The sequence below is a fragment of the Oncorhynchus masou genome, chromosome 22, assembly GCF_036934945.1.
Source record: "Oncorhynchus masou masou isolate Uvic2021 chromosome 22, UVic_Omas_1.1, whole genome shotgun sequence".
Lineage (NCBI taxonomy): Eukaryota > Metazoa > Chordata > Actinopteri > Salmoniformes > Salmonidae > Oncorhynchus > Oncorhynchus masou.
In genome coordinates, this window is record NC_088233.1 from 17,916,492 (window position 1) to 17,941,699 (window position 25,208).

Genomic DNA, 25,208 nt, shown 5'->3' on the forward strand with positions numbered 1-25,208 from the left:
GACCCACAGACAAGTTTATTGTGATACAATCTGCTTTTTTCCCCCCTTCAAAATGAAAAGAATACGTCAAATATTCTTGATAAAAATAAATCTCCTTTGGTTAGTTTAAAAAAAACAGTGCAGACAGTGCAATGAGGCAATCGTTTACTGTGTGCTTTGCTTCTCCTTCCTTGGCTATTGACAGTATATACCAGTTATCTTTTGAGGCTTGTAAAGGCAATGTGGTTTCTGCTGCCCAACTTGCTTGTCACTACAGTGCTCTGTGGAGGAGGAAGAGGGGGACGGGGACCCAGTCTCAGACAGCCGGTGAGGGAGCGTCTGGGTCTGGCTCGTAGTGGTTGCTTGGCTGAGGCTGGATGTCCAGTTCGTCCACCTGAGGACCAGGGTGCATGTTGACCAGCTGGTCCTGGGGAATGTCTGCAGCGGCGGCTGCCAGATTGGTGATGGACTTGCTCTTCACACACTGGAAGTCAACATGGCGACTCTTGCCCTCCTCCTTCTCCCAGGACATGCGGATGAAGGGCCTCTGGACATAGTTGTAGATGACCTCTGGCCGGCTGCCGGGACGCTTCTTCACCTTCTCCTTGTAGGTGGGGTAACCTGGGAGGATAAAAACAGACATTTTGGTTTGGGAGTTAGTGACATTTACGTTTTCTGTTCAAATACTTCTTATCTTATAATTTTTTTTTTATTGGTTAATAAAACAATTGTATTAAATACATGATGTTGTATTTGAAGTATATTTATACAAAAAGTGTGGTCTTCAATACTTTTTATCCGGTTGGGGTAACCCTTTAGGCTATATTGAGTTGCTCTTATACCTGCAATATCACGTTTATTACTCTACTAGTAACAACATTGTCACATGCTGTAACATAGTAATAGGGCCTGTTAGTATTACATACTAATAATGGATGAGTGATTCTGGTAATTACATGATTACAAAGCAGGCTTAAGAGTAACTGGTGTTACTCTTAAGTGTTATCAGAAATTGTATAGACATGAAAGTAAAACTTCTTGATTGACATTATGTGCAACAAGGAACAAGGCAGTTTAGTGATGATCCACCATACCTTCAATTCCTAGTCTGATTTTCTTAAGTCCTCTTTCTTTTAATACTGATTTGGCAACGTCACGATTCTCTATGTACTTGAAGAATCTGTACAGTTTTGTGCTGTATATAACTGTAAAGAAAAATGAAAAAGTATTATTGTTTATATAATTAAATGTCATACATATTCTAAGTAAAATAACACAGACATTCAGCAATACAGATAAAGCAGGTGAACCAGTGCACTCAAAGTCTATTTCCTGTGTTTTGTATCATATTTGTACAACAGCTGATGAAACACTTGTTTATTTTTTTTTACCACTTTAATGCAAAACTATTACTGTAAGTAACTTGTTACCCAGAACTAATGCACTGGGCCTTTAACATGTCATCCCAGTCAATTATAATCTTGGGCAATTATTTTCACAGCGATACAAACCACTCATAGGTGACTTGATGAAATGGCTTGCTTGTAAACTACTATATCAGCAGAGCCAGTGAGGTGAATGACCTGACTCACTCTGAGAATACTCCTCTCCCATCTGCGGAGGGTACTCCTCGTCCCAGTCCACCACGTCGTCGTCTGTCAGGACCACTACGTGACACTCCCTCTCTCCATTCTGGGCGCTGGCCACCATCAGAGGAAGCACCATCTCCTCTAAGTAAAAGTCAAACTGACGCCTCGCCCCATCGTTGGATAGCTCGTGCATGAGTGCACCTGGAAAATAGGAGCAGGTGGATTGAGACAACAAAACTTTGTTTATATTTCAGGGTGAGAACTACACTCAAGCACGCACACACACACACACACACACACACACACACACACACACACACACACACACACACACACACACACACACACACACACACACACACACACGTGAGGAGAACTAGACACATCCACATTTAAAACAATGTCAATCAATAGCCCACATTGTGGAAACTCTGCAATCATCTGACATGGATCAAACCTGTAAGCTAATACTGACTTTACTGAGTTTCAGAGCTGTGACACCTACTCACCAACAACATGTCAACACCTCCACAACACCAAACACACAGCAGGCTAAATAAACCTAGCATCTAATACAGAACAATGATATGGAATTAAATATTACATGTCTATTATCATGTCATTATAATGAGAAAAAGAGGGCCTGATGGCACATAGCTATATACACTCACTGAGGTCTCTACACTTGATGGTGCTGTAGTCGAAGGAGATGCAGAGGTAGTCACATGCTTCTCTCAGCTCGGGAATGGAGATACCATCAGGACAGCGGATTATCCCAGATTTGTAGTAATCCTGCCATTTAAAAGTCACACAGAAAAAACCAACAGGCAGCCATCACTGAGGCTGCTCTGCGCACACACAGAACAGAGCCTTCAGACAACAGCAAATGGCAGTGACGTCACTGTCTTCCTACCACCCCCACAGACCCGTTTACAGCCAGAGAAACACGGAGATCGTTCAAGTATAACACTGAAAAGAAAATGGATGGAGGCTGCAGGAGCTATTCACAAGATAGCTAACAGCCGTATCAGGCACTTTCTCTGTGCCCTGAATGCTAATGCTGCCAGACATATTTTTCCTCTCTCCCTGCTGTTTTAGTCGGGAGCTCTTCACATGTCGAGCACAGATCTGTACAACGAGACTGTTAATACTGACAATCCAAGATAAGCCTTGAAATCAAACAAAGAAGTGCATTTAGCATGTTCTTGAGTCCCGACTATCCACATTAGCATCTCTCCCCCATACAAATAGGCATAGAGATGCGGAATTTCTACGTTGACATGCAAGAACAATGTACAGCCTGTGAGTCACACAGAAAGCTGCTCTTGAGCCTGAAATAACATCCAGAAACCCTATGATACATACACAAACAGATGCCATTACCTGGTTGTTCTCCTCCCCTGTGTCTCTGGAGAGTTAAGTGGAACAGCGGGGTGAACAAACACAAAAATGAAAGCACTAGCATGCTGTACAGCATTAGTATCTCTGATCCCGGTCAATGTGCCTTATGTAACACTGATTATTTGCCCTACATTTCCACACTTCTGCAAAAATACACAATATATCAGACAGACAACCTCAGAGATTGTTTGTGAACAATCTTATTTGTCAAGGTATTACTAGAAACTAGTATGTTCCATTCCAGTCATGAATGACACAGCAGCGTAATCCTTCACTTCGTCAATACCAACCCAATACCAACCCATCTCTGGGGACATTAGGTGAAACTGTATGACATTATCAAACCAGAATGAGTCTTACCAGGATGGCTCTGAAAACAGTTGAGCTGATTCCATCTGCCACCTCAAATTCCCCTTTGTCATTGGGCCTGGTAAAATTGTATTTCCTCCCGGAACCAAACATTCTACAAGAGAGGAAAACATTTGGTTTGAAATTAACTATCCCTTTAATTTTCTGTAATATCCCGTTGATAAAATATTTTGCTGTACCTTCCCAGCATGGTGTTGGGCTGAGCAGTGAAGATAGCCGGGTCCACCACGAAGCGGGTGTTGTCCACGATCAGAGTGACCTTCTCGGCCGTTCGCAAAGTGCGCGCCTCCTCCTTGGTGTTCTCATAGACGTAGATGAGGTCACAGGAGCTGTGGACATGTCCGTGGCCCAGGCCCTTACAGTGGGCCTCTTTGCTGAACAGGCTGCTTCTGCTGCTGCTCACTGCGATGCAACTGGGCCCCACCGACATCAAGGCCCTGGGCGGCCGAGGACTTGATGACCTGGAGGAAGAACCACCCTCGCCCCGCTCACGATCTGGAAGAGACAGACAGACAGAGTACCGTAGGTAAGGCGCTAACACTGCGGTCTCATCACACTGTAGCTGGTTGCCATAAGGATGAAAAAAGGCATTGAAAGCTTTCGCAAGAGCCTTTCAAGGCTTGAATACTCAACTGTTACTGTAGAAATTTAAACATCATTCAGTTCGGCCATTGGCTTAATTCCCAGAGTGGGTCCAGACTGAGTAGCAGTCGTATGACTACCGTGGCTCCGCCTCTGGGTGAGGCTTTAAGGAGATTTCTACGTGATGAAACCACTTCAGACAGTGATTTTGTGTAGTTAGAAAGGGCCTCAATCTAACAGCTGGACCTGAGGCATCTGAGACGGCCCTGTTATGTCCGTGTCTCATCACTACACTGTGTGGTTCTGTCGCAAAGCAGTAATGGATTACAGAATGAGCAACGGGTACAGCCAGGGTGTTGCTCCAGTGATGGAGATGAAACACTGGGAAGCTACTCACCACTGTTGTGCTGTCGGGTGGGCGAGGTGATGTTTCTGATGCAAGGGGTCAGCTGACCCTCGCCCCTCTCATGGGAGGAGTCTCGGGAGCGGTCGCTGGTGCGCCGGCGGTCACTGTCCCTGCAGCGGTCGAGGCCTCCGCTGGCGCCATGCAGGTTCATGTTGACTAGGTCGGCCTCCAGTTGTGGGACTGCTGGGAGGCGGGGCTGTGCACTGAGAGAGGAGAAGATCACACACACCCAGTCAGAGATACACACATGAGCACTGAGTGAAAAGTGAACATTTTGCATGCTTCTCTGCAGAGAAAAGTGGGTAAAAGCCTGCAATAAACTCATGTGAATTTTCTGTGCGAGAAGCAGATTTGTTTGGGGAGTGCTGACCGCTGCAGAAAGATTGCCAATACAACACTACTGCTTGCTGCCTGCAGCTCGAGCCCTATACTCTGAGAAACACATTAGGGAATGAATCCATGTGAAACAATCCCATTGAACTCCCCACTTAACTGTGGGGACAACACATACATTGGACTATTACTCCTCTCGGAGTGGCCTTTGTAAAATCTGAAATATTACACTGATGGAGCAGACTACACACAATGCTTGAAGTACCAATAATAATTTGTTCTTAACTGACTTGCCTAGTTTTAAAAAATATTTAAAAAATCTAACCAAACACCTTCAAAAATAATATTAATTTACCATTGAAACATTTAAACGTAAAACTCTGCTGTCTGTTTCAGAAGAGCCTTTCTACAGGGAAATTTAGAAACTGGTCATCCCATTGGGACAAGCAGAGACAGAAGCAGGAAGCATTGTTCTGTTATCTGCAGCAGCCTCTTTACCTCTGAAACCGCTCTCACACCGTCTGGTTTGTCTAGTCTGGCCAGTGTGCCATACAGCAGGTCTCCCTAATAAAGAGCGGCTCCCGCCCCAGGGATGTGATTATGAAATATGATGAGGCTGAAGTGAATGCCCTTGGAGAGAATGGACTAGAGAGAACAGCACATTGAGGAACTCTCAAAGACAGGAGAGCTTTAAAGAAACTGCTTTATAGTCCCTCCAATGGATGACGTCCGTCCACCTTCTAGTTCCCCATAGAAAACTGTGTCTAGTCAACCGTAACAGGGTCTGACATCTGAGTCCACTGCCTCCTCCACTGATGGAGTCCCAGAGAATGAGAAAAATCACAGACCTGGGGGACTGACTGGCTGACTCAGAGCAGCAGAAATCAATCATTTCACTACACGTGGAGAACAACCAACTTACTTCATGCGGCAAAATAAGGCAGAATGTCATGTTATTCAATTTTGTGTCCAAATAATAGCTGTCTATATTTTGGCAGCGGCTGAATGGATGCTAAACTGTGGTCCATGATGCTAGCTCTCATCATGCAGTATGCAGGTCAGAGCCAGGCCTGCTCTACAGTATGCCAGTCCCCTGCTCTTTGAGCAGCTTGTCCTCATTACTGCACCAGTATAGAATACTGCCATGTAAACAAAAACTGAACCAAAAAAAACAATGAGTAGACTATCCCCAGATGGTGTGTGGACTTTATCTGAATAATAAAAAATTTTAATCATTAGGTTGGGGAATGTGATTAAAAGCATTGGACAGCATTGGAGATGCCGGTGAATGTAGGAACAGCATAGGCTGGTTATGGAATGGTGCCCCTATTGCACTCAGCAGCAATTCAGGTCAGCAAACACAGCAGCATCAACCCCTTTAGGCTATCTACTCGACCTATTATCTACAATAGTTTGGCATAATTGGATTTTTTAATATAGGGTAGAATGTCCAACAGGAAGGATTTTTGACCAGATTGTTTAATGTATAAAACAAATCTTCTTTCAGTGCAAGAAGCAGGCAAGTCTAGCACGATCTGCAAACAATGGATCAGTGAGAGCGATAGCGTTCATCTCATCTTTCATGCAGCAATGCAAAGCTATATCCATCCACATATTAATGGCTCCCGCGATTACCTCACATAGAATCTTGAAAATAGCATTTTTTTCCACGAAATAACTTGGGATGCAAATTGCATGGTTGAATATTATATGACTGTGATAAGAAGAAAAAAAATCCACAGATGCACTTGTGTTATAGGCGTCTGCAGCATTGAGTCCCGTTACTTAAAGAAAAAGGTCCCATCAATAATTTAGAGCGCTGAGTGCTGACACTGCTACTTTGATGTTAAACAGAGAAGAATGCGCACTAGTGTCGAGGGTTTAACCCTTTACAAAAATGTATATAAATAAACCTTATGCGTTCTGATCGGCAAACCAAGAAATTAGACACTTCCCTTTTAAAGACACACGCAGTCTTGCTTTATTTTCCCCTTTCCACATTGCTATTCATTAGAATGCGTGGAAAAGCTGCATAAAAAAACAAACACATCGAATTAATATTTACAAAATATAGGAAATCAACACATGCCATAAGAAACAGAATGAATAGGATGATGAGCATACCTACCCGTCTGTATCGCACGGCAAATGAAAGACAAAGCAGCACGGGATGAGCTGAGGGATGAAAGCACAAAGGACTTGGGCTCCTCCGAACAATGCAGGCTTGCCAGCCGGTTTAGCATAGTTGGGCATTACTTTCGAACTTCAGCATTATTTCGTAGACTCTGATTCAACTTTCTAGCTGTGAGAGCACAGCCTGAAAATTCTCTTTCAAAAAGACTCGATCGCACCAATGACAAAAAAAAATAGACAGGAGGGCCAGTCATTCAATTCAGACAGGGAGACCCGTAGATATGAATGGCTGTGCGCTTTTTTTCTCCACGAAATCGAGTCAGACACACACAGAGCAAACCTCCTGACGTAGGCGTAGCCCGACCTCCCCGTCTACTCTCCTGATACCTCAGTGGTCCTGATACTGCCCTTGTTGACACGATTCTCCATAGCAGCATCAAGCAGCATGGCTTGGCTGATTAAATAAAATAGCTGGCTTGAGGATGAAGGACATGACAGAGCACCATTTGACCTCTGGACTTGACTTGACTGTCAATGAATATGCCAATATGTGCTTAAAATATGTTCTGTTAGTTGGTGTTAAATTATGTAATTTGAGCTAGATATTTTCTTATAATGATTGACTCCCCAGATAAGGGCTATGATTGACAGAAGTGTGTTGGGATTTTTTGAGTAGTCCATCCAGAGAGGTAGCACTACAGCCATAGATGTATCAAATTATACCCAACACTTTGACACATGGTGTATATTGTAGACTGTTAATCATGTCATTATCTTGCTTAATAAACACTTCATAACACTATTTTGATATTTGTATTTAATCTATAGGCTACTTTTCATTGTCTGAATTAAAATAATGTATTGAAATATACTTAGCAGCTTCTTATTCCATTATCAAAAAGCCTGTTAATGCATGCAGATGTCAAATTATTGATTAAATCTGTACATGTTTACAATGATTGCAATTTGCTTAGGTGGAAGAAGAAACATATCAATATGGTTGTGGTCATTGGGCTTAACTGGTGGACCTTTGTGCATCTCTTCCACATGAGCCATAGCTGTACACCAGGGGTACGGGGATGTTATTCGAAAACATCATGTTAACTTTCACTGCTATGCGGATGACACACAGCTGTACATTTCAATGAAACATGGTGAAGCCCCAAAATTGCCCTTGCAAGAAGCACGTGTTTCAGACATAAGGAAGTGGATGGCTGCAAACTTTCTACTTTTAAACTCGGACAAAACAGAGATGCTTGTTCTAGGTCCCAAGAAACAAAGAGATCTTCTGTTGAATCTGACAATTAATCTTAATGGTTGTACAGTCGTCTCAAATAAAACTGTGAAGGACCTCGGCGTTACTCTGGACCCTGATCTCTCTTTTGAAGAACATATCAAGACCATTTCAAGGACAGCTTTTTTCCATCTACGCAACATTGCAAAAATCAGAAACTTTCTGTCCAAAACTGATGCAGAAAAATTAATCGATGCTTTTGTCACTTCTAGGTTAGCTAAGACTACTGCATTGCTCTACTTTCCGGCAACCCGGATAAAGCACTAAATAAACTTCAGTTAGTGCTAAATACGGCTGCTAGAATCCTGACTAGAACCCAAAAATGTGATCATATTACTCCAGTGCTAGCCTCCCTACACTGGCTTCCTGTCAAAGCAAGGGCTGATTTCAAGGTTTTACTGCTAACCTACAAAGCATTACATGGGCTTGGTCCTACCAATCTCTCTGATTTGGTCCTGCCGTACATACCTACACGTACGCTATGGTCACAAGACGCAGGCCTCCTAATTGTCCCTAGAATTTCTAAGCTAACAGCTGGAGGCAGGGCTTTCTCCTATAGAGCTCCATTTTTATGGAACGGTCTGCCTACCCATGTCAGAGACGCAAACTCGGTCTCAACCTTTAAGTCTTTACTGAAGACTCATCTCTTCAGTGGGTCATATGATTGAGTGTAGTCTGGCCCAGGAGTGGGAAGGTGAACGGAAAGGCTCTGGAGCAACGAACCGCCCTTGCTGTCTCTGCCTGGCCGGTTCCCCTCTTTCCACTGGGATTCTTTGCCTCTAACCCTATTACAGGGGCTGAGTCACTGGCTTACTGGGGCTCTCTCATGCCGTACCTGGAAGGGGTGCGTCACCTGAGTGGGTTGATTCACTGATGTGGTCATCCTGTCTGGGTTGGCGCCCCCCCTTGGGTTGTGCCGTGGCGGAGATCTTTGTGGGCTATACTCAGCCTTGTCTCAGGATGGTAAGTTGGTGGTTGAAGATATCCCTCTAGTGGTGTGGGGGCTGTGCTTTGGCAAAGTGGGTGGGGTTATATCCTTCCTGTTTGGCCCTGTCCGGGGGTGTCCTCGGATGGGGCCACAGTGTCTCCTGACCCCTCCTGTCTCAGCCTCCAATATTTATGCTGCAGTAGTTTATGTGTCGGGGGGCTAGGGTCAGTTTGTTATATCTGGAGTACTTCTCCTGTCCAATTCGGTGTCCTGTTTGAATCTAAGTGTGCGTTCTCTAATTCTCTCCTCTCTCTCTTTCTCTCTCCCGGAGGACCTGAGCCCTAGGACCATGCCCCAGGACTACCTGACATGATGACTCCTTGCTATCCCCAGTCCACCTGGCCGTGCTGCTGCTCCAGTTTCAACTGTTCTGCCTTATTATTATTCGACCATGCCGGTCATTTATGAATATTTGAACATCTTGGCCATGCTCTGTTATAATCTCCACCCGGACAGCCAGAAGAGGACTGGTCACCCCACATATGCTTTCTCTAATTCTCTTTCTCTCTCTCTCTCTCTCTCTCTCTCTCTCTCTCTCTCTCTCTCTCTCTCGGAGGACCTGAGCCCTAGGACCATGCCCCAGGACTACCTGACATGATGACTCCTTGCTGTCCCGAGTCCACCTGGCTGTGCTGCTGCTCTAGTTTCAACTTCCACCTGACCGTGCTGCTGCTCCAGTTTCAACTGTTCTGCCTTATTATTATTCGACCATGCTGTAAATGTAACATTTGAACATCTTGGCCATGTTCTGTTATAATCTCCACCCGGCACAGCCAGAAGAGGACTGGCCACCCCACATAGCCTGGTTCCTCTCTAGGTTTCTTCCTAGGTTTTGGCCTTTCTAGGGAGTTTTTCCTAGCCACCGTGCTTCTACACCTGCATTGCTTGCTGTTTGGGGTTTTAGGCTGGGTTTCTGTACAGCACTTTGAGATATCAGCTGATGTACGAAGGGCTATATAAATACATTTGATTTGATTTTTGATTTGGGTAGACAACGAAATTCAGCAGCAGGCCAATTTTTGTCAGAGTGACTGGTCGGGGGGCCAAACCCAGACGACGCTGGACCAATTGTGTACCGCCCTATGGGACTCCCAATCACGGCAGGATGTGATACAGTCTGGAATCAAACCAGGGACTGTAATGACAACTCTTGCACTGAGATGCAGTGCCTTAGACTGCTGCACCACTCGGGAGCCCAAGTGTATGAAATAAACACTATTATAAACTTGGTGGGTCAAGCCCTGAATGCTGATTGGCTGACAGCCATGGTATATCAGACCGTATACCACGGGTATGACAAAACATGTATTTTTACGGCTCTAATTACGTTGGTAACCAGTTTATAATAGCAATAGGGCACCAAGTCCTTAGGAAACTGTGCAGTATTTTTTATTTTTTTTTATGTAATATTTCTTACATTGTTATCCCAGAAAACCTTAAAATGTTATTACAAACAGCAGGGAAGAACTATTGGATATCAGAGAGACGTCAACTTACCAGCACTACGACCTGGAATACGACTTCCCCAAAGCAGATCCTTTGTCTGCACCTCTCAGGGCATTTGAACTGATTCCAGAGGCCAACCCAAAACAACAACGTCGGAGGAGTGAGCCGGAACAGTCTTCTAGTGAAGATTCGGTGGCGCACACACCACCCAACGCTTCCGAGTATATTGCTCGCTAATGTCCTGTCCCTAGTTATCAAAGTCAATGAAAATAGGGCCGGAGTTGTTTTCCAAAGAGATATGCAGGATATTCAGTGCATCGCGCCGATAGGAACAAACATCTCTCTGGGAAGAAGAAGGGCGGGGGTGTACATTTCATGATTAATGACTCATGGTGCAATTGTAACAACATACAAGAACTCAAGTCCTTTTGTTCACCTGACCTAGAATTCCTCACAATCAAATGCCGACCGTATTCTTTCCCAAGAGAACTCTCCTCGGTTATCGTCACAGCTGTGTATATCCCCCCGCAAGCGGATACCAAGACGGCCATCAAGGAACTTCACTGGACTTTATGCAAACTGGAAACCATACATCCTGAGGCTGCATTTATTGCAGCTGGTTATTTTAACAAAGCTAATCTGAGAACAAGGCTACCTAAATTCTATCAGCATATCGATTACAGTACACGAGCGAGTAACACACTCGACAACTGCTACTCTAACTTCCTTGATGCATACAAGGCCCTCCCCGCCCTCCTTTTGGCAAATCTGACCATGAATCCATCCTGTTGCTCCCCTCCAAAAGGCAGAAACTGAAACAGGAAGCGCCCGTGCTTAGGTCTATCCAACGCTGGTCTGACCAATCGGATTCCACGCTTCAAGATTGTTTCGATCACTTGGACTGAGAAACAGTGGGCCGAACAAGTATTTGATACAATGTATAAAAGACACCTGTCCACACACTCAATCAAACAGACTCCAACCTCTCCACAATGGCCAAGACCAGAGAGCTGTGTAAGGACATCAGGGATAAAATTGTAGACCTGCACAAGGCTGGGATGGGCTACAGGACTATAGGCAAGCTGCTTGGTGAGAAGGCAACAACTGTTGGCGCAATTATTAGAAAATGGAAGAAGTTCAAGATGATGGTCAATCACCCTCGGTCTGGGGCTCCATGCAAGATCTCAACTCGTGGGGCATCAATGATCATGAGGAAGGTGAGGGATCAGCCCAGAACTACACGGCAGGACCTGGTCAATGACCTGAAGAGAGCTGGGACTACAGTCTCAAAGAAAACCATTAGTAACACACTACGACGTCATGGATTAAAATCCTGCAGCGCACGCAAGGTCCCCCTGCTCAAGCCAGCGCATGTCCAGGCCCGTCTGAAGTTTGCCAATGACCAGAGGAGGAATGGGAGAAGGTCATGTGGTCTGATGAGACAAAAATATTTTTGGGGGGTCTAAACTCCACTCGCCGTGTTTGGAGGAAGAAGGATGAGTACAACCCCAAGATCATCATCCCATCCGTGAAGTATGGAGTTGGAAACATCAGTCTTTGGGGATGCTTTTCTTCAAAGGGGACAGGACGACTGCACCATATTGAGGGGAGGATGGATGGGGTCCATGTATCACGAGATCTTGGCCAACAACCTCCTTCCCTCAGTAAGAGCATTCAAGATGGGTCGTGGCTGGGTCTTCCAGTATGACAACGACCCGAAACACACAGCCAGGGCAACTAAGGAGTGGTTCCGTAAGAAGCATCTCAAGGTCCTGGAGTGGCCTAGCCAGTCTCCAGACCTGAACCCAATAGAAAATCTTTAGAGGGAGCTGAAAGTCCGTATTGCCCAACGACAGCCCCAAAACCTGAAGGATCTGGAGAAGGTCTGTATGGAGGAGTGGGCCAAAATCCCTGCTGCAGTGTGTGCAAACCTGGTCAAGAACTACAGGAAACGTCAGTATAGAGACAAAGTGGAGTGCAATTCAACGGCTCAAACAGGAGACGTATGTGGCAGGGTCTACAGACAATCACAGACAGTCAAAAAGAAAACCAGCCGTGTCGGACATCGATGTCGTGCTCCTAGACAAATTAAACAACTTCTTTGCACGCTTTGAGGACAATACAGTGCCACCGACACAGCCTGCTACCAAAGACTGTGGGCTCTCCTTCTCCGTGGTCGACATGAGTAAAACATTTCAAACGTGTTAACTCTCGCAAGACAGACATCATCCCTAGCCACGTCCTCAGAGCATGCGCAGACCAGCTGGCTGGTGTGTTTACGGACATATTCAATCAATCCCTATCACAGTCTGCTGTCCCCACATGCTTCAAGATGGCCACCATTATTCCTGTTTCCGAAGAAAGCTAAAGTAACTGAACTAAATGACTATCGCCCCGCAGCACTCACTTCTGAAAGCATGAAGTGCTTTGAGAGACTAGTCAAGGATCATATCACCTCCACCCTACCTGTTACCCTAGACCCACTCCAATTTGCTTACCGCCCCAATAGGTCTACAGACGATGCAATCGCCATCACACTGCACACTGCACACTGCCCACAGCCCTATCCCATCTGGACAAGAGGAATACCTATGTAAGAATGCTGTTCATTGACTACAGCTCAGCATTCAACATCATAGTACCCTCCAAGCTCATCATAAAGCTTGAGGCCCTGGGTCTCGACCCCGCCCTGTGCAACTGGATCCTGGACTTCCTGATGGGCCACCCCCAGGTGTTGAAGGTAGGAAACAATACTTCCACTCCACTGATCCTCAACACGGGGGCCCCACAAGGGTGTGTTCTCAGCCCTCTCCTGTACTCCCTGTTCACCCACGACTGTGTGGCCATGCACGCCTCCAACTCAATCATTAAGTTTGCAGATGACACTACAGAGGTAGGCTTGATTACCAACATCGACAAAGACAAAAGCATACCCAAAGCATACCCATTCTCCACACGTTCCTCTTTCCTTCAATCTGGTACATGTTAATCTTTGTCTCATCTGTCCACAATACTTTTTTCCAGAACTCTTGGGGCTCTTTTAGGTGCTCTTCAGCAAACTGCAATCTCGCCTTTCTGTTCTTCAGGCTTATCAGTGGTTTGCATCTTGTAGTGTACCCTCTGTAGTCCTGCTGGTGTAGTCTTCTATGTATGGTAGACTTTGACACATCTACACCTGCATCCAGGAGAGTGTTTTTGATCTGTTGGGCTGTTGTCAGGGGGTTTTTCTTCACCATAGAGAGTATTCTCTGGTCATCCACTACAGTGGTCTTCTTCATTCTGCCGGGTCTTTTGACATAATTGAGTTCACTGGTTGTTTTTTTCTTGTTAATGATGAACCAAACTGTGGCCTTGGGCATGCCCAGGGTTTTGCAATGTTCCTGATTGATTGATTTTCATTTCTGAGTCTTATGACAGCCATCTTCATTTGCATCCACACTGATGTCTTCCTCATGTTGTCACACCCCAACAACAACCTCCAAAAGCAATAGCAAAGTCTAGAATCAATACTATTCATGAACAGCTCTCCTGCATTCACTAACGACACAAATGAATACACCTGCCTAACGACACAAATCTGTGAAGCCAATTCAACAAATGCTTGTAGTACCTTAAAATGGGGGGACCATGTACAAAAGGTGGTGTCATTTCTAAACGGTTCATCCGAAATGTATGAAAATACCCTAAAATGAAAGCTGACAGTCTGCCCTTCACTCTCATTGTCACTGTATCCTTTCAAACTCAAAGTGCTAAAGTACAAAAACAAAAAAACAAAAGAATAGTCACTGTCCAATGAATTATGGTGCTCACTGTATATATTCTCATCCCATTCCTTTACTAGCTTGTGTGTATTAGGTTTTGTTGTGGAATTGTTAGATATTACCTGTTAGATATTGCTGCACTGTCGGATCTAGAAGCATAAGCATTTCACTACTCTCACAATAACACCTGCTAACCATGTGTATGTGACCAATAAAATTTGATCCTAACAACAGTATCCTAAGAACAGCCCTTAGCCGTGGTATATTGGCCATATTCCACACCTCCTCGGGCCGTATTGCTTAAATATACCTTGATTAGAGTCAATATATATGTTAGAATCATCTTTGGCAGCAACTATGGGTGTGGGGGGGACAATGCAAAAAGTCTGGGAAGCAATTTGATTAGCTGTTCAGGAGACATATGGCTTGGGGTAGAAGCTGTTATCATGAAGTCTTTTGGACCTACACCTGGCGCTCCGGTACCGCTTGCATTGCAGTAGCAGAGACAACAGTCTATGGCTAGGGTGGCCATTTTTAGGGCCTTCCTCTGACACTGCCTGGTATAGAGGTCCTGGATGGCAGGAAGCTTGGACTCAGTGATGTACTGGGCCATAGCACTACCCTCTGTTGTGCCTTGCGGTCAGAAGCTGAGCAGTTGCCATACCAGGAGGTGATGCAACCTGTCAGGATGCACTCGATGGTGCAGCTGTATAACCTTTTGAGGATCTGAGAACCCATGCCAAATCTGTTCAATCTCCTGAGGGGGAATAGGTCGTGCCCTCTACACAACTGTCTTGGTGTGTTTGCACTATGATAGTTTGTTGGTGATGTGGGCACCAAGGATCTTGAAGCTCTCAGCCTGCACCACTACAGCCCCGTCGATGAGAATGAGGGCGTGCTCAGTCTCCCTTTCCTGTAGTCATTTGTCTTCATCACGTTGAGGGAGAGGTTGTAATCTTGGCACCACACTGCCAGATCTCTGACCTCCTCCCTGTAGGCTGTCTCATCATTTTCGGTGATCAGGCCTGCCACTGTTGTGTCGTTGGCAAACTTGATGGTGTTGGAGTTATGCTTGGCCATGAAGTCATGGGTGAACAAACTACCTGACACCCTAGACCCACTCCAATTGGCTTACCGCCCCAATAGGTCCACAGACGATGCAATCGCAAGCACACTGCCCAAACCATCTAGACAAGAGGAATACCTACAGTGGGGCAAAAAAGTATTTAGTCAGCCACCAACTGTGCAAGTTCTCCCACTTAAAAAGATGAGAGAGGCCTGTAATTTTCATCATAGGTACACTTCAACTATGACAGACAAAATGAGGAAAAAAATCCAGAAAATCACATTGTAGGATTTTTTATGAATTTATTTGCAAATTATGGTGGAAAATAAGTATTTTGTCAATAACAAAAGTTTATCTCAATACTTTGTTATATACCCTTTGTTGGCAATGACAGAGGTCAAACGTTTTCTGTAAGTCTTCACAAAGTTTTCACACACTATTGCTGGTATTTTGGCCCATTCCTCCATGCAGATCTCCTCTAGAGAAGTGATGTTTTGGGGCTGTTGCTGGGCAACACGGACTTTCGACTCCCTCCAAAGATTTTCTATGGGGTTGAGATCTGGAGACTGTCTAGGCACTCCCCTACCTTGAAATGCTTCTTACGAAGCCACTCCTTCATTGCCCGGGCGGTGTCTTTGGGATCATTGTCATGCTGAAAGACCCAGCCACGTTTCACCTTCAATGCCCTTGCTGATGGAAGGAGGTTTTCACTCAAAATCTCACAATACATGGCCCCATTCATTCTTTCCTTTACACGGATCAGTCGTCCTGGTCCCTTTGCAGAAAAACAGCCCCAAAGCATGATGTTTCCACCCTCAGAGTTCAGTTTTTACCAAAAAGTTCAATTTTGGTTTCATCTGACCATATGACATTCTCCCAATCTTCTTCTGGATCATCCAAATGCTCTCTAGCAAACTTCAGATGGGCCTGGACATGTACTGGCTTAAGCAGGGGGACACGTCTGGCACTGCAGGATTTGAGTCCCTGGCGGCGTAGTGTGTTACTGATGGTAGGCTTTGTTACTTTGGTCCCAGCTCTCTGCAGGTCATTCACTAGGTCCCCCTGTGTGGTTCTGGGAGTTTTGCTCACCATTCTTGTGATCATTTTGACCCCACGGGGTGAGATCTTGCGTGGAGCCCCAGATCAAGGGAGATTATCAGTGGTCTTGTATGTCTTCCATTTCCTAATAATTGCTCCCACAGTTGATTTCTTCAAACCAAGCTGCTTACCTATTGCAGATTCAGTCGTCCCAGCCTGGTGCAGGTCTACAATTTTGTTTCTGGTGTCCTTTGACAGCTCTTTGGTCTTGGCCATAGTGGAATTTGGAGTGTGACTGTTTGAGGTTGTGGACAGGTGTCTTCTATACTGATAACAAGTTCAAAAAGGTGCCATTAATACAGGTAAAGAGTGGAGGACAGAGGAGCCTCTTACAGAAGAAGTTACAGGTCTGTGAGAGCCAGAAATCTTGCTTGTTTGTAGGTGACAAAATACTTATTTTCCACCATAATTTGCAAATAAATTCATTTTCTGGATTTATTTTTCTCATTTTGTCTGTCATAGTTGAACTGACTAAATACTTTTTTGCCCCACTCATTGTGAGAATGCTGTTCATCGACTACAACTACAGCTCATTTAACACCATAGTACCCTCCAAACTCGTCATCAAGCTCGAGACCCTGGGTCTCTACCCCGCCCTGTGCAACTGGGTACTGGACTTCCTGACGGGCCGCCTCCAGGTGGTGAGGGTAGGCAACAACATCTCCACCCCGCTGATCCTCAACACTGGGGCCCCACAAGGGTGCGTTCTGAGCCCTCTCCTGTACTCCCTGTTCACCCACGACTGCGTGGCCATGACCGCCTCCAACTCAATCATCAAGTTTGTGGACGACACTACAGTGGTAGGCTTGATTACCAAAAACGACGAGAAGGCCTACAGGGAGGAGGTGAGGGCCCTCAGAGTGTGGTGTCAGGACAATAACCTCACACTCAACGTCAACAAAACAAAGGAGATGATTGTGGACTTCAGGAAACAGCAGAGGGAGCACCCCCCTATCCACATCAACGGGACAGTAGTGGAGAAGGTAGTAAGTTTTAAGTTCCTCTGCGTACACATCACGGACAAACTGAATTGGTCCACCCACACAGACAGCGTTGTGAAGAAGACGCAGCAGCGCCTCTTCAACCTCAGGAGGCTGAAGAAATTCGGGTTGTCACCAAAAGCACTCACAAACTTCTACAGATGCACAATCGAGAGCATCCTGTCGGGCTGTATCACCGCCTGGTACGGCAACTGCTCCGCCCACAACCGTAAGGCTCTCCAGAGGGTAGTGAGGTCTGCACAACGCATCACCGGGGGCAAACGACCTGCCCTCCAGGACACCTACACCACCCGATGTCACAGGAAGGCCATAAAGATCATCAAGGACAACAACCACCCGAGCCACTGCCTGTTCACCCCGCTATTATCCAGAAGGCGAGGTCAGTACAGCTGCATCAAAGCAGGGACCGAGAGACTGAAAAACAGCTTCTATCTCAAGGCCATCAGACTGTTAAACAGCCACCATTAACATTGAGTGGCTGCTGCCAACACACTGACTCAACTCCAGCCACTTTAATAATGGAAATTGATGGAAATTGATGTAAAAATGTATCACTAGCCACTTTAAACAATGCCACTTAATATAATGTTTACATACCCTACATTACTCATCTCATATGTATATACTGTACTCAATACCATCTACTGCATCTTGCCTATGCCGTTCTGTACCATCACTCATTCATATATCTTTATGTACATATTCTTTATCCCTTTACACTTGTGTGTATAAGGTAGTAGTTGTAGAATTGTTAGGTTAGATTACTCGTTGGTTATTACTGCATTGTCGGAACTAGAAGCACAAGCATTTCGCTACACTCGCATTAACATCTGCTAACCATGTGTATGTGACAAATAAAATTGGATTTGAAATGAGCGGGCACCCCTGAGAGGCCCCCATGTTGAGGGTCAGCATGGCAGATGTGTTGTTACCTATCCTTACCACCTAGGGGCGGCCCGTCAGGAAGTCCAGGATTCAGTCCCAGGGTACTTAGCTTAGTGATGAGTAGTCAATGAACAGCATTCTCACATAGGTGTTTCTTTTGTCCAGGTGGAAAAGGGCAGTGTTGAGTGCAATAGAGATTGCATCATCTGTTTATCTGTTGGGGTGGTATGCAAATTGGCGTGGGTCTAGGATTTTTGGGATAATGGTGTTGATGTGAGCCATGACCTGCCTTTCAAAGCAGCTCATGGTTACAGACATGAGTGCTACAGGTCAGTAGTCATTTAGGCAGGTTACCTTGATGTTCTTGGGCACAGGGACTATGGTGGTCTGCTTGAAACATGTTGGTATTATAAACTTGGTCAGGGACAGGTTGAACATGTCAGTGAAGACACTTGCCAGTTGGTCAGTGGATTGTCGGAGTACACGTCCTGGTAATCTGTTGGCCCTGCAGCCTTGTGAATGTTGACCTGTTTAAAGATCTTACTCACATTGGCTACGGAGAGCGTGATCACACAGTCGTCCGGAACAGCTGATGCTCTCATGGATGCTTCAGTGTTGCTTGCCTCAAAGTGAGCATAGAAGTCATTTAGCTCATCCGGTAGGCTTGTGTCACTGGTCAGCTCGCGGCTATGCTTCCCTTTGTAGTCCGTAATAGTTTGCAAGCCCTGCTACATCCGACGAGCGTCAGAGCCGGTGTCGTACGATTCAATCTTAGTCCTGTATTGACGCCTTGCATGTTTGATGATTCGTTGGACGGCATAGCGGGATTTCTTGTAAGCGTCCCTGTTAAAGTCCGGCTCCTTGAAATCGGCAGCTCTATCCTTTAGCTCAGTGCGGATGTTGCCTGTAATCCATGGCTTCTGGTTGGGGTATGTACGTACGGTCACTGTGGGGACAACGTCATCGATGCACTTATTGATGAAGCCAGTGACTGATGTGGTGTACTCCTCAATGCCATCGGAAGAATCCTGGAACATATTCCAGTCTGTGCTAGCAAAAAAGTCCTGTAACTTCGCATCTGCGTCACCTGACCACTTCCGTATTGAGCGAGTCACTGGTACTTCCTGCTTTAGTTTTTGCAGGAATCAGGAGGATGGAATTATGGTTATATTTGCTAAATGGAGGGTGAGGGAGAGCTTTGTACACATCTCTGTGTGTGGAGTGAAGGTAGTCTAGAGTTTTTTCCCCTCTGGTTGCACATGTAACATGCTGGTAGAAAACAGATTTAAGTTTCTCTGGATGAGCATTTTCTTGTTTGCTTATGGCCTTATACAGTTCATTGAGTGTGGTCTTAGTGCCAGCATCGGTTTGTGGTGGTAAATAGACAGCTACGAAAAATATAGTTGAAAACTCTCTTGGTAAATAGTGTGGTCTACAGCTTATCATGATATACTCTACCTCAGGCGAGCAAAACCTAGAGACTTCCTTAATATTAGATTTTGTGCACCAGCAGATATTTACAAATACACAGACCACCACCCCTTGTCTTACCGGAGACAGCTGTTCTATCTTGCCGATGCACCGAAAACCCAGCCAGCTGTATGTTATCCATGTCGTCGTTCAGCCACGACTCTGTGAAAAATAAGATATTACAGTTAATGGTGGTAGGATAGTCTCGATTGGAGCTCATCCATTTTATTAACCAATGATTTGCACGTTGGCTAATTGGACTGATGGTAGAGGTGGAGTACCCACTTGTCGTCAGATCCTTACAAGGAACCCCAACCTACATCCCTAATCTCTGTCTCTTCTTCATGCGAATGATATGGATTTGGGCCTTGTCGTGTTTCTGAAGTAAATCCTTCACGTCCGACTCGAAAAAAAGAAAAAAATCTTTGTCCAGTACGAGGTGAGTAATCGCTGTCCTGATATCCAGAATCTCTTTTCGGTCATAAGAGACAGTGATAGAAACATTATGTACAAAATAATTTACAAATAATGCGAAAACACACACACACACAAAATAGCACAATTGTTAGGAGCCCGTAGTACAACAGCATCTCCTCCGGCCCAATCTCAATTTACAAGGCTTTGCATGTAGGCAAAAAAGTGTATCCCTTTGCCGTGTTTTTTGGGCAATATTACTTTAGTTCTTTGTAACATACATATTCATGTTTATTCTGTATATTTGCATTATTCTTTTCATTGTCATTTCGATCATTATTTTGGAGTCACTACAGTGTTGAGCCAACTCAGTTTTCACCCATCACAGCCACTGAACTCACAGCCACTGTAGCGGTTAAAAAATAAATAAAAATAACATCACCAACGGCCTCATGGTGACATCCCTAAGCAGTTTCCTTCCGCTCCAACCTCTCAGTTCAGAAGGACGACTGCATCTTTGATATTTCTGGGTGGTTTAATACATCATCCACAGAATAATGAATAAATGGACCATGCTAAAAGATATATTCGATGTCTGATTGTTATTGTTACCCATCTACCAATCACTGTTCCCTGTTCTTTGTAGTTGAATTTGTGCTTGAAATGTAATACTTACAGATTTATGTAGGGGACAGAGGAAGGGGTAATCATTAAAAAAATCATGTCAACCCCTTATATTTCACACAAACGGAAAGCATTCAGACGTCTTGACTTTTTCCACATTTTGTTACATTACAGCCTTGTTCTAATATTGTTTATTGTCCCCCCCCCTCAAACTACACAAAATACTCCATAATGGCAATGCAAACATTTAAAAAAATCACATTTACATAAATATTCAGACCCTTTACTCAGTACTTTGTTGAAGCACCTTTGGCAGCAATTACAGCCTTGAGTGTCCTTGGATATGTGCTGCAAGCTTGGCACACCTATATTTGGGGAGTGTCTCCCATTCTTCTCTGCAGATCCTCTCAAGCTCTGTCAGGTTGGATGGGGGAGCATCGCTGCACAGCTATTTTTTTATTTTTACCCCCTTTTCTCCCCAATTTCGTCATATCCAATTTTTTAGTAGCTACTATCTTGTCTCATCGCTACAACTCCCATACGGGCTCGGGAGAGACGAAGGTTGAAAGTCATGCGTCCTCCAATACACAACCCAACCAAGCCACACTGCTTCTTAACACAGCGTGCATCCAACCCGGAAGCCAGCCACACCAATGTGTCGGAGGAAACACTGTGCACCTGGCAACCTTGGTTAGCGTGCACTGCGCCCGGCCCGCCACAGGAGTCGCTGGTGCACGATGAGACAAGGATATCACTACCGGCCAAGCCCTCCCTAACCCGGACGACGCTGTCCACTCAAGGACATTGAGACTTGTCCCGAAGTCACTCCTGTGTGAACCTTTGCCCCAGTTGGAGATCCTGAGCGCTCTGGAGCAGGTTTTCATCAAGGATCTATCTGTACTTTTTGCTATTAATTTCTTCCTCAATCTAGACTAGTCTCCCAGACCCTGCGGCTGAAAAACATCCCCACGGCAAGATGCTGGTTTCCTCCAGATGTGACGCTTGGCATTCAGGCCAGCAAACATTTCTAAAAACCTGTTTTGGTTTGTATGGGGTGTGTGTGTAGATTTGAGGAAAACATTTAATATAATCAATCTAATCAATGTAGAATATAATCAATTTTAGAATAATAAAAATGTGGAAAAAGTTAAGGGGTCTGAATACTTTCCGAATGCACTGTAACAAAAATGTTTAGCTAAGCCAAATCTTACTTCTGAACTATACAGAACAAAAATATAAACGCAACCTTTAAAGAGTCAGTCCCATTTTTTCATGAGCTGAAATAAAAGATCCCAGAAATACACACAAAAAGCTTATTGAGCAGTATTTATTTCTGTAATAAAGCCCTTTTGTGGCGAAAAACTCATTCTGACTGGCTGGGCCTGGCTTCCCAGTGGGTAGGCCTATGCCCTCACAGACCCAGCCATGACTACGCCCCTGCCCAGTCATGTGAAATCCATAGATCAGGGTCTGTGATCAATTGACTGATTTCCTTCTATGAACTCTAATTCAGTAAAATATTTGAAATTGTTGCATGTTGCGTTTATATTTTTGTTGAGGCCCTAAGCTATTGGCACACGATTTGTTTACCTTTATTATGGTATGTGAGTCATGGATCTCTCTCAACCAATCATCAACCTTCAGGCCTAAACTCGGGCAAAAACATGGAATTGAACCAGCACAAATTATTCAACCATTTGTTGTCAATCTTCAACAAAGAAACAAACACATTGTTACATTTCTAGGTCAGGGCAATTTCACAGTAACGGAATTATGAAGAGACTCCAATTTTTCACTTTTAAATGTATGCCAAACTAAAACCTTTTTATTTCAAAGTTTAACAAACCATGCAACTCTACGCACAATGTCTACTTTGAACAATTTACACAGTAAATAAAAACAAACATTTTCTTCAAACTGTGCAGATGCAGTTTGGTAACAGAATTAGAATAATACTAAGGGAGATTTTACAGTAATTCTGTTACCAGACTGCATCTGCACAGTTTTTCCTGTAAATGTGTATTGTATAATTGTCAGTGGAAATTATTAAAAGTAGTTATTGTGCATAGAGTTCTATGACTTGTTAAACTTTGAAATCAATGTTTTTTGTTTGGCATAGGCTACATTTTAAAGTGAAAAATCTGAGTCTCACGGCAATTCCAAGGTAATGGAATTATACTAACTGTCTGTCATATGTTGAAATGTAAGTGAAAAAACATGGTCAACTTAAATAATGGTCACTTCAGAATGCAAGGTAATTCCTGAAACTAAACAATATTATTCATATATAAAAATGGTATTGGACACCTGTCTTGAATGCTGAACAATCAAGCATTTTCACAAGTCCTACTGTGCTGTCCTTGTTATACAATTATTTCTGTAAGTAACAATACAGTACTCTTCAGTAATAAATCCTAGTTTTATCAACTTGAGTGTCTGTGAAGACACTCATACCCGACAACTCAGTGTGCTTGAGTTGTCCTCTAAAATGCGGACATTCAGCCATCACAGGTAGGTAGGTAGAGGAGGGATCAATGAGGAATCAGCCACCATCAGCACTTATGACATGTTTCTATGTTAATAGAAAACATAGGCCTACATGTGTATTGTTCGCTTCACATTAGTTCAGGGTTTCCCCAAAACTCGGTCCTCGGGACGCCATGGGGTGCACGTTTTTTTTTTTTTTTTTTTTTTTGCTAAAGTACTACACATTTGATTCAAATAAATCAACTAATCATCAAGCTTTGAATATTTGTAAAAACCAACACATGCACTCCTTGGGGTCCCGAGGAAAGAGTTGGGGAAACGCTACATTATTTGAAGAAACATAAATTACATGCTATATATTATTACACCAACCAAGAGCCTTCCATTGGCAAAGGTAACTTATTCTCTACTTAACGTTAGCGAGTTAGAATTCCTATACAACAGAAATGATGTAGTCCTGCGTTGCCATACCTCCAAAATCACATCGTTGTCATGCTTCCCTTACAGTTCTGGAGAATGTTGTATTGCAAAAACGGGTAGATTTTAATTGGATGTTACATTTCAAGAACCCTCCCCCACACGCCGGAGTGCGTCACTGTTTCCGGTCCGGGTAGTTCGTTTTTAAGTGTTGCGGACAATCTGCGATTTATATTTATTGAAATTGGATTACGCTGTTAAAGTGAAAAATTATAACACGTCCTCGACCGCTCTGGTGACAAACATACTGTAACGACCCTGGGTTTATAAGCGCGGAAATCGACTTTGCCGTGCGAGCATGCTTTTGCAGCACAGTCGATAGCGCGCCGGACCTCGGGCTCGAAGGTCGAGGGTTCGAGACCTGCTCCCTGCTGTGTCATTACAATACTTTATTTCTTGTCTCCATTCGTCCACAATTAATGCTTGCTGCGCTTTGCTACCACAAAAGATGGTGAAGATTAGCCATTTTTTTTTTGTAAGGAACTAAAAAACAGTAGCAGGGGTTCAACCTATTCAAGTAAATACATTTTTATCATGTTGCAAAATATAGAATTAGCCAGCTACAGTAGGCCACTTTGTCGGTGAAGTCAACAGAGCTGCTAGCTAGCCAAATTTACACACTATTTAGCTAAGTTAATTAAATGGCATTAGCAAGCTATCTTGATGTAATCACTGTAAATTAAAAACAGTCTCCATGCATTTGTAGATAACAGCCATAGAAGAGGATGAAATTGCTGCTTCAGCTGTCAGTAAAGGGAGAGTGTAGACTACTATTCTGGATAGGGCAGATCATTTTGTGGGAAGACATAAGGGAAAAAATGATCAATTTCCAGTCCCTAGAGGGTACAACTTTTAGGACAGAGATAATAGCAACACAATGTTGTGTGCTGTCTAATTTGAGTATAATGAAGCCTGTTTCTTTGTGATGTGTTCTGCCCTCAAATCTGAAAAGCTGTGAAAGTCAGTTTCATATGAAGAGAGGTCCCAATGAATGTCCCAAGAGACTAAAGGTATATCCTATATGCCATGTGTTATATGTGTTGGCCAACCTACAGTACCAGTCCAAAGTCACCTACTCATTCAAGGGTTTTTCTTTATTCTTACTATTTTCTACATTGTCGAATAATAGTGAAGACGTCAAAACTATGAAATATCACATTTTGAATCATGAGATAAACAAAATATATTTGAGATTCTTTAAAGTAGCCACCATTTGCCTTGATGACAGCTTTGCATACTTGGCATTCTCTCAATCAGCTTCATGGAATGCATTTCAATTAACAGGTGTGCCTTGTTAAAAGTTCACTTGTGGAATTTCTATCCTTCTTAATGCGTTTGAGCTAATCAGTCGTGTTGTGACAAGGTAGGGGTGGTATACAGAAGACAGCCTTATTTGGTAAAAGAC

General features: G+C 44.1%; 1 protein-coding gene across 3 annotated transcripts; it reads right to left on the bottom strand.

Annotated features, from left to right (window-relative positions):
• LOC135509114 (BTB/POZ domain-containing protein 10-like) lies at positions 1-23,877 on the bottom strand. 3 transcript variants are annotated; one of them, XM_064929474.1, is made up of 11 exons: positions 23,798-23,877; positions 22,430-22,485; positions 20,087-20,272; positions 19,883-19,963; positions 4,318-4,529; positions 3,518-3,833; positions 3,330-3,432; positions 2,240-2,360; positions 1,572-1,769; positions 1,074-1,184; positions 1-600 (listed from the first exon to the last, which is right to left on the bottom strand). In XM_064929474.1, the coding sequence occupies exons 5-11, from the start codon at positions 4,475-4,477 to the stop codon at positions 296-298; spliced, it is 1,314 nt and encodes a 437-aa protein (XP_064785546.1). In that variant the 5' UTR covers positions 4,478-4,529; positions 19,883-19,963; positions 20,087-20,272; positions 22,430-22,485; positions 23,798-23,877; the 3' UTR covers positions 1-295. The 3 variants fall into 3 exon arrangements, with proteins under 3 accessions (XP_064785546.1, XP_064785545.1, XP_064785544.1); XM_064929473.1 differs by lacking the exon at positions 20,087-20,272; XM_064929472.1 differs by lacking the exons at positions 19,883-19,963; positions 20,087-20,272; positions 22,430-22,485; positions 23,798-23,877 and adding an exon at positions 6,788-7,091.
• Between the last annotated feature and the right edge of the window lie 1,331 nt (positions 23,878-25,208).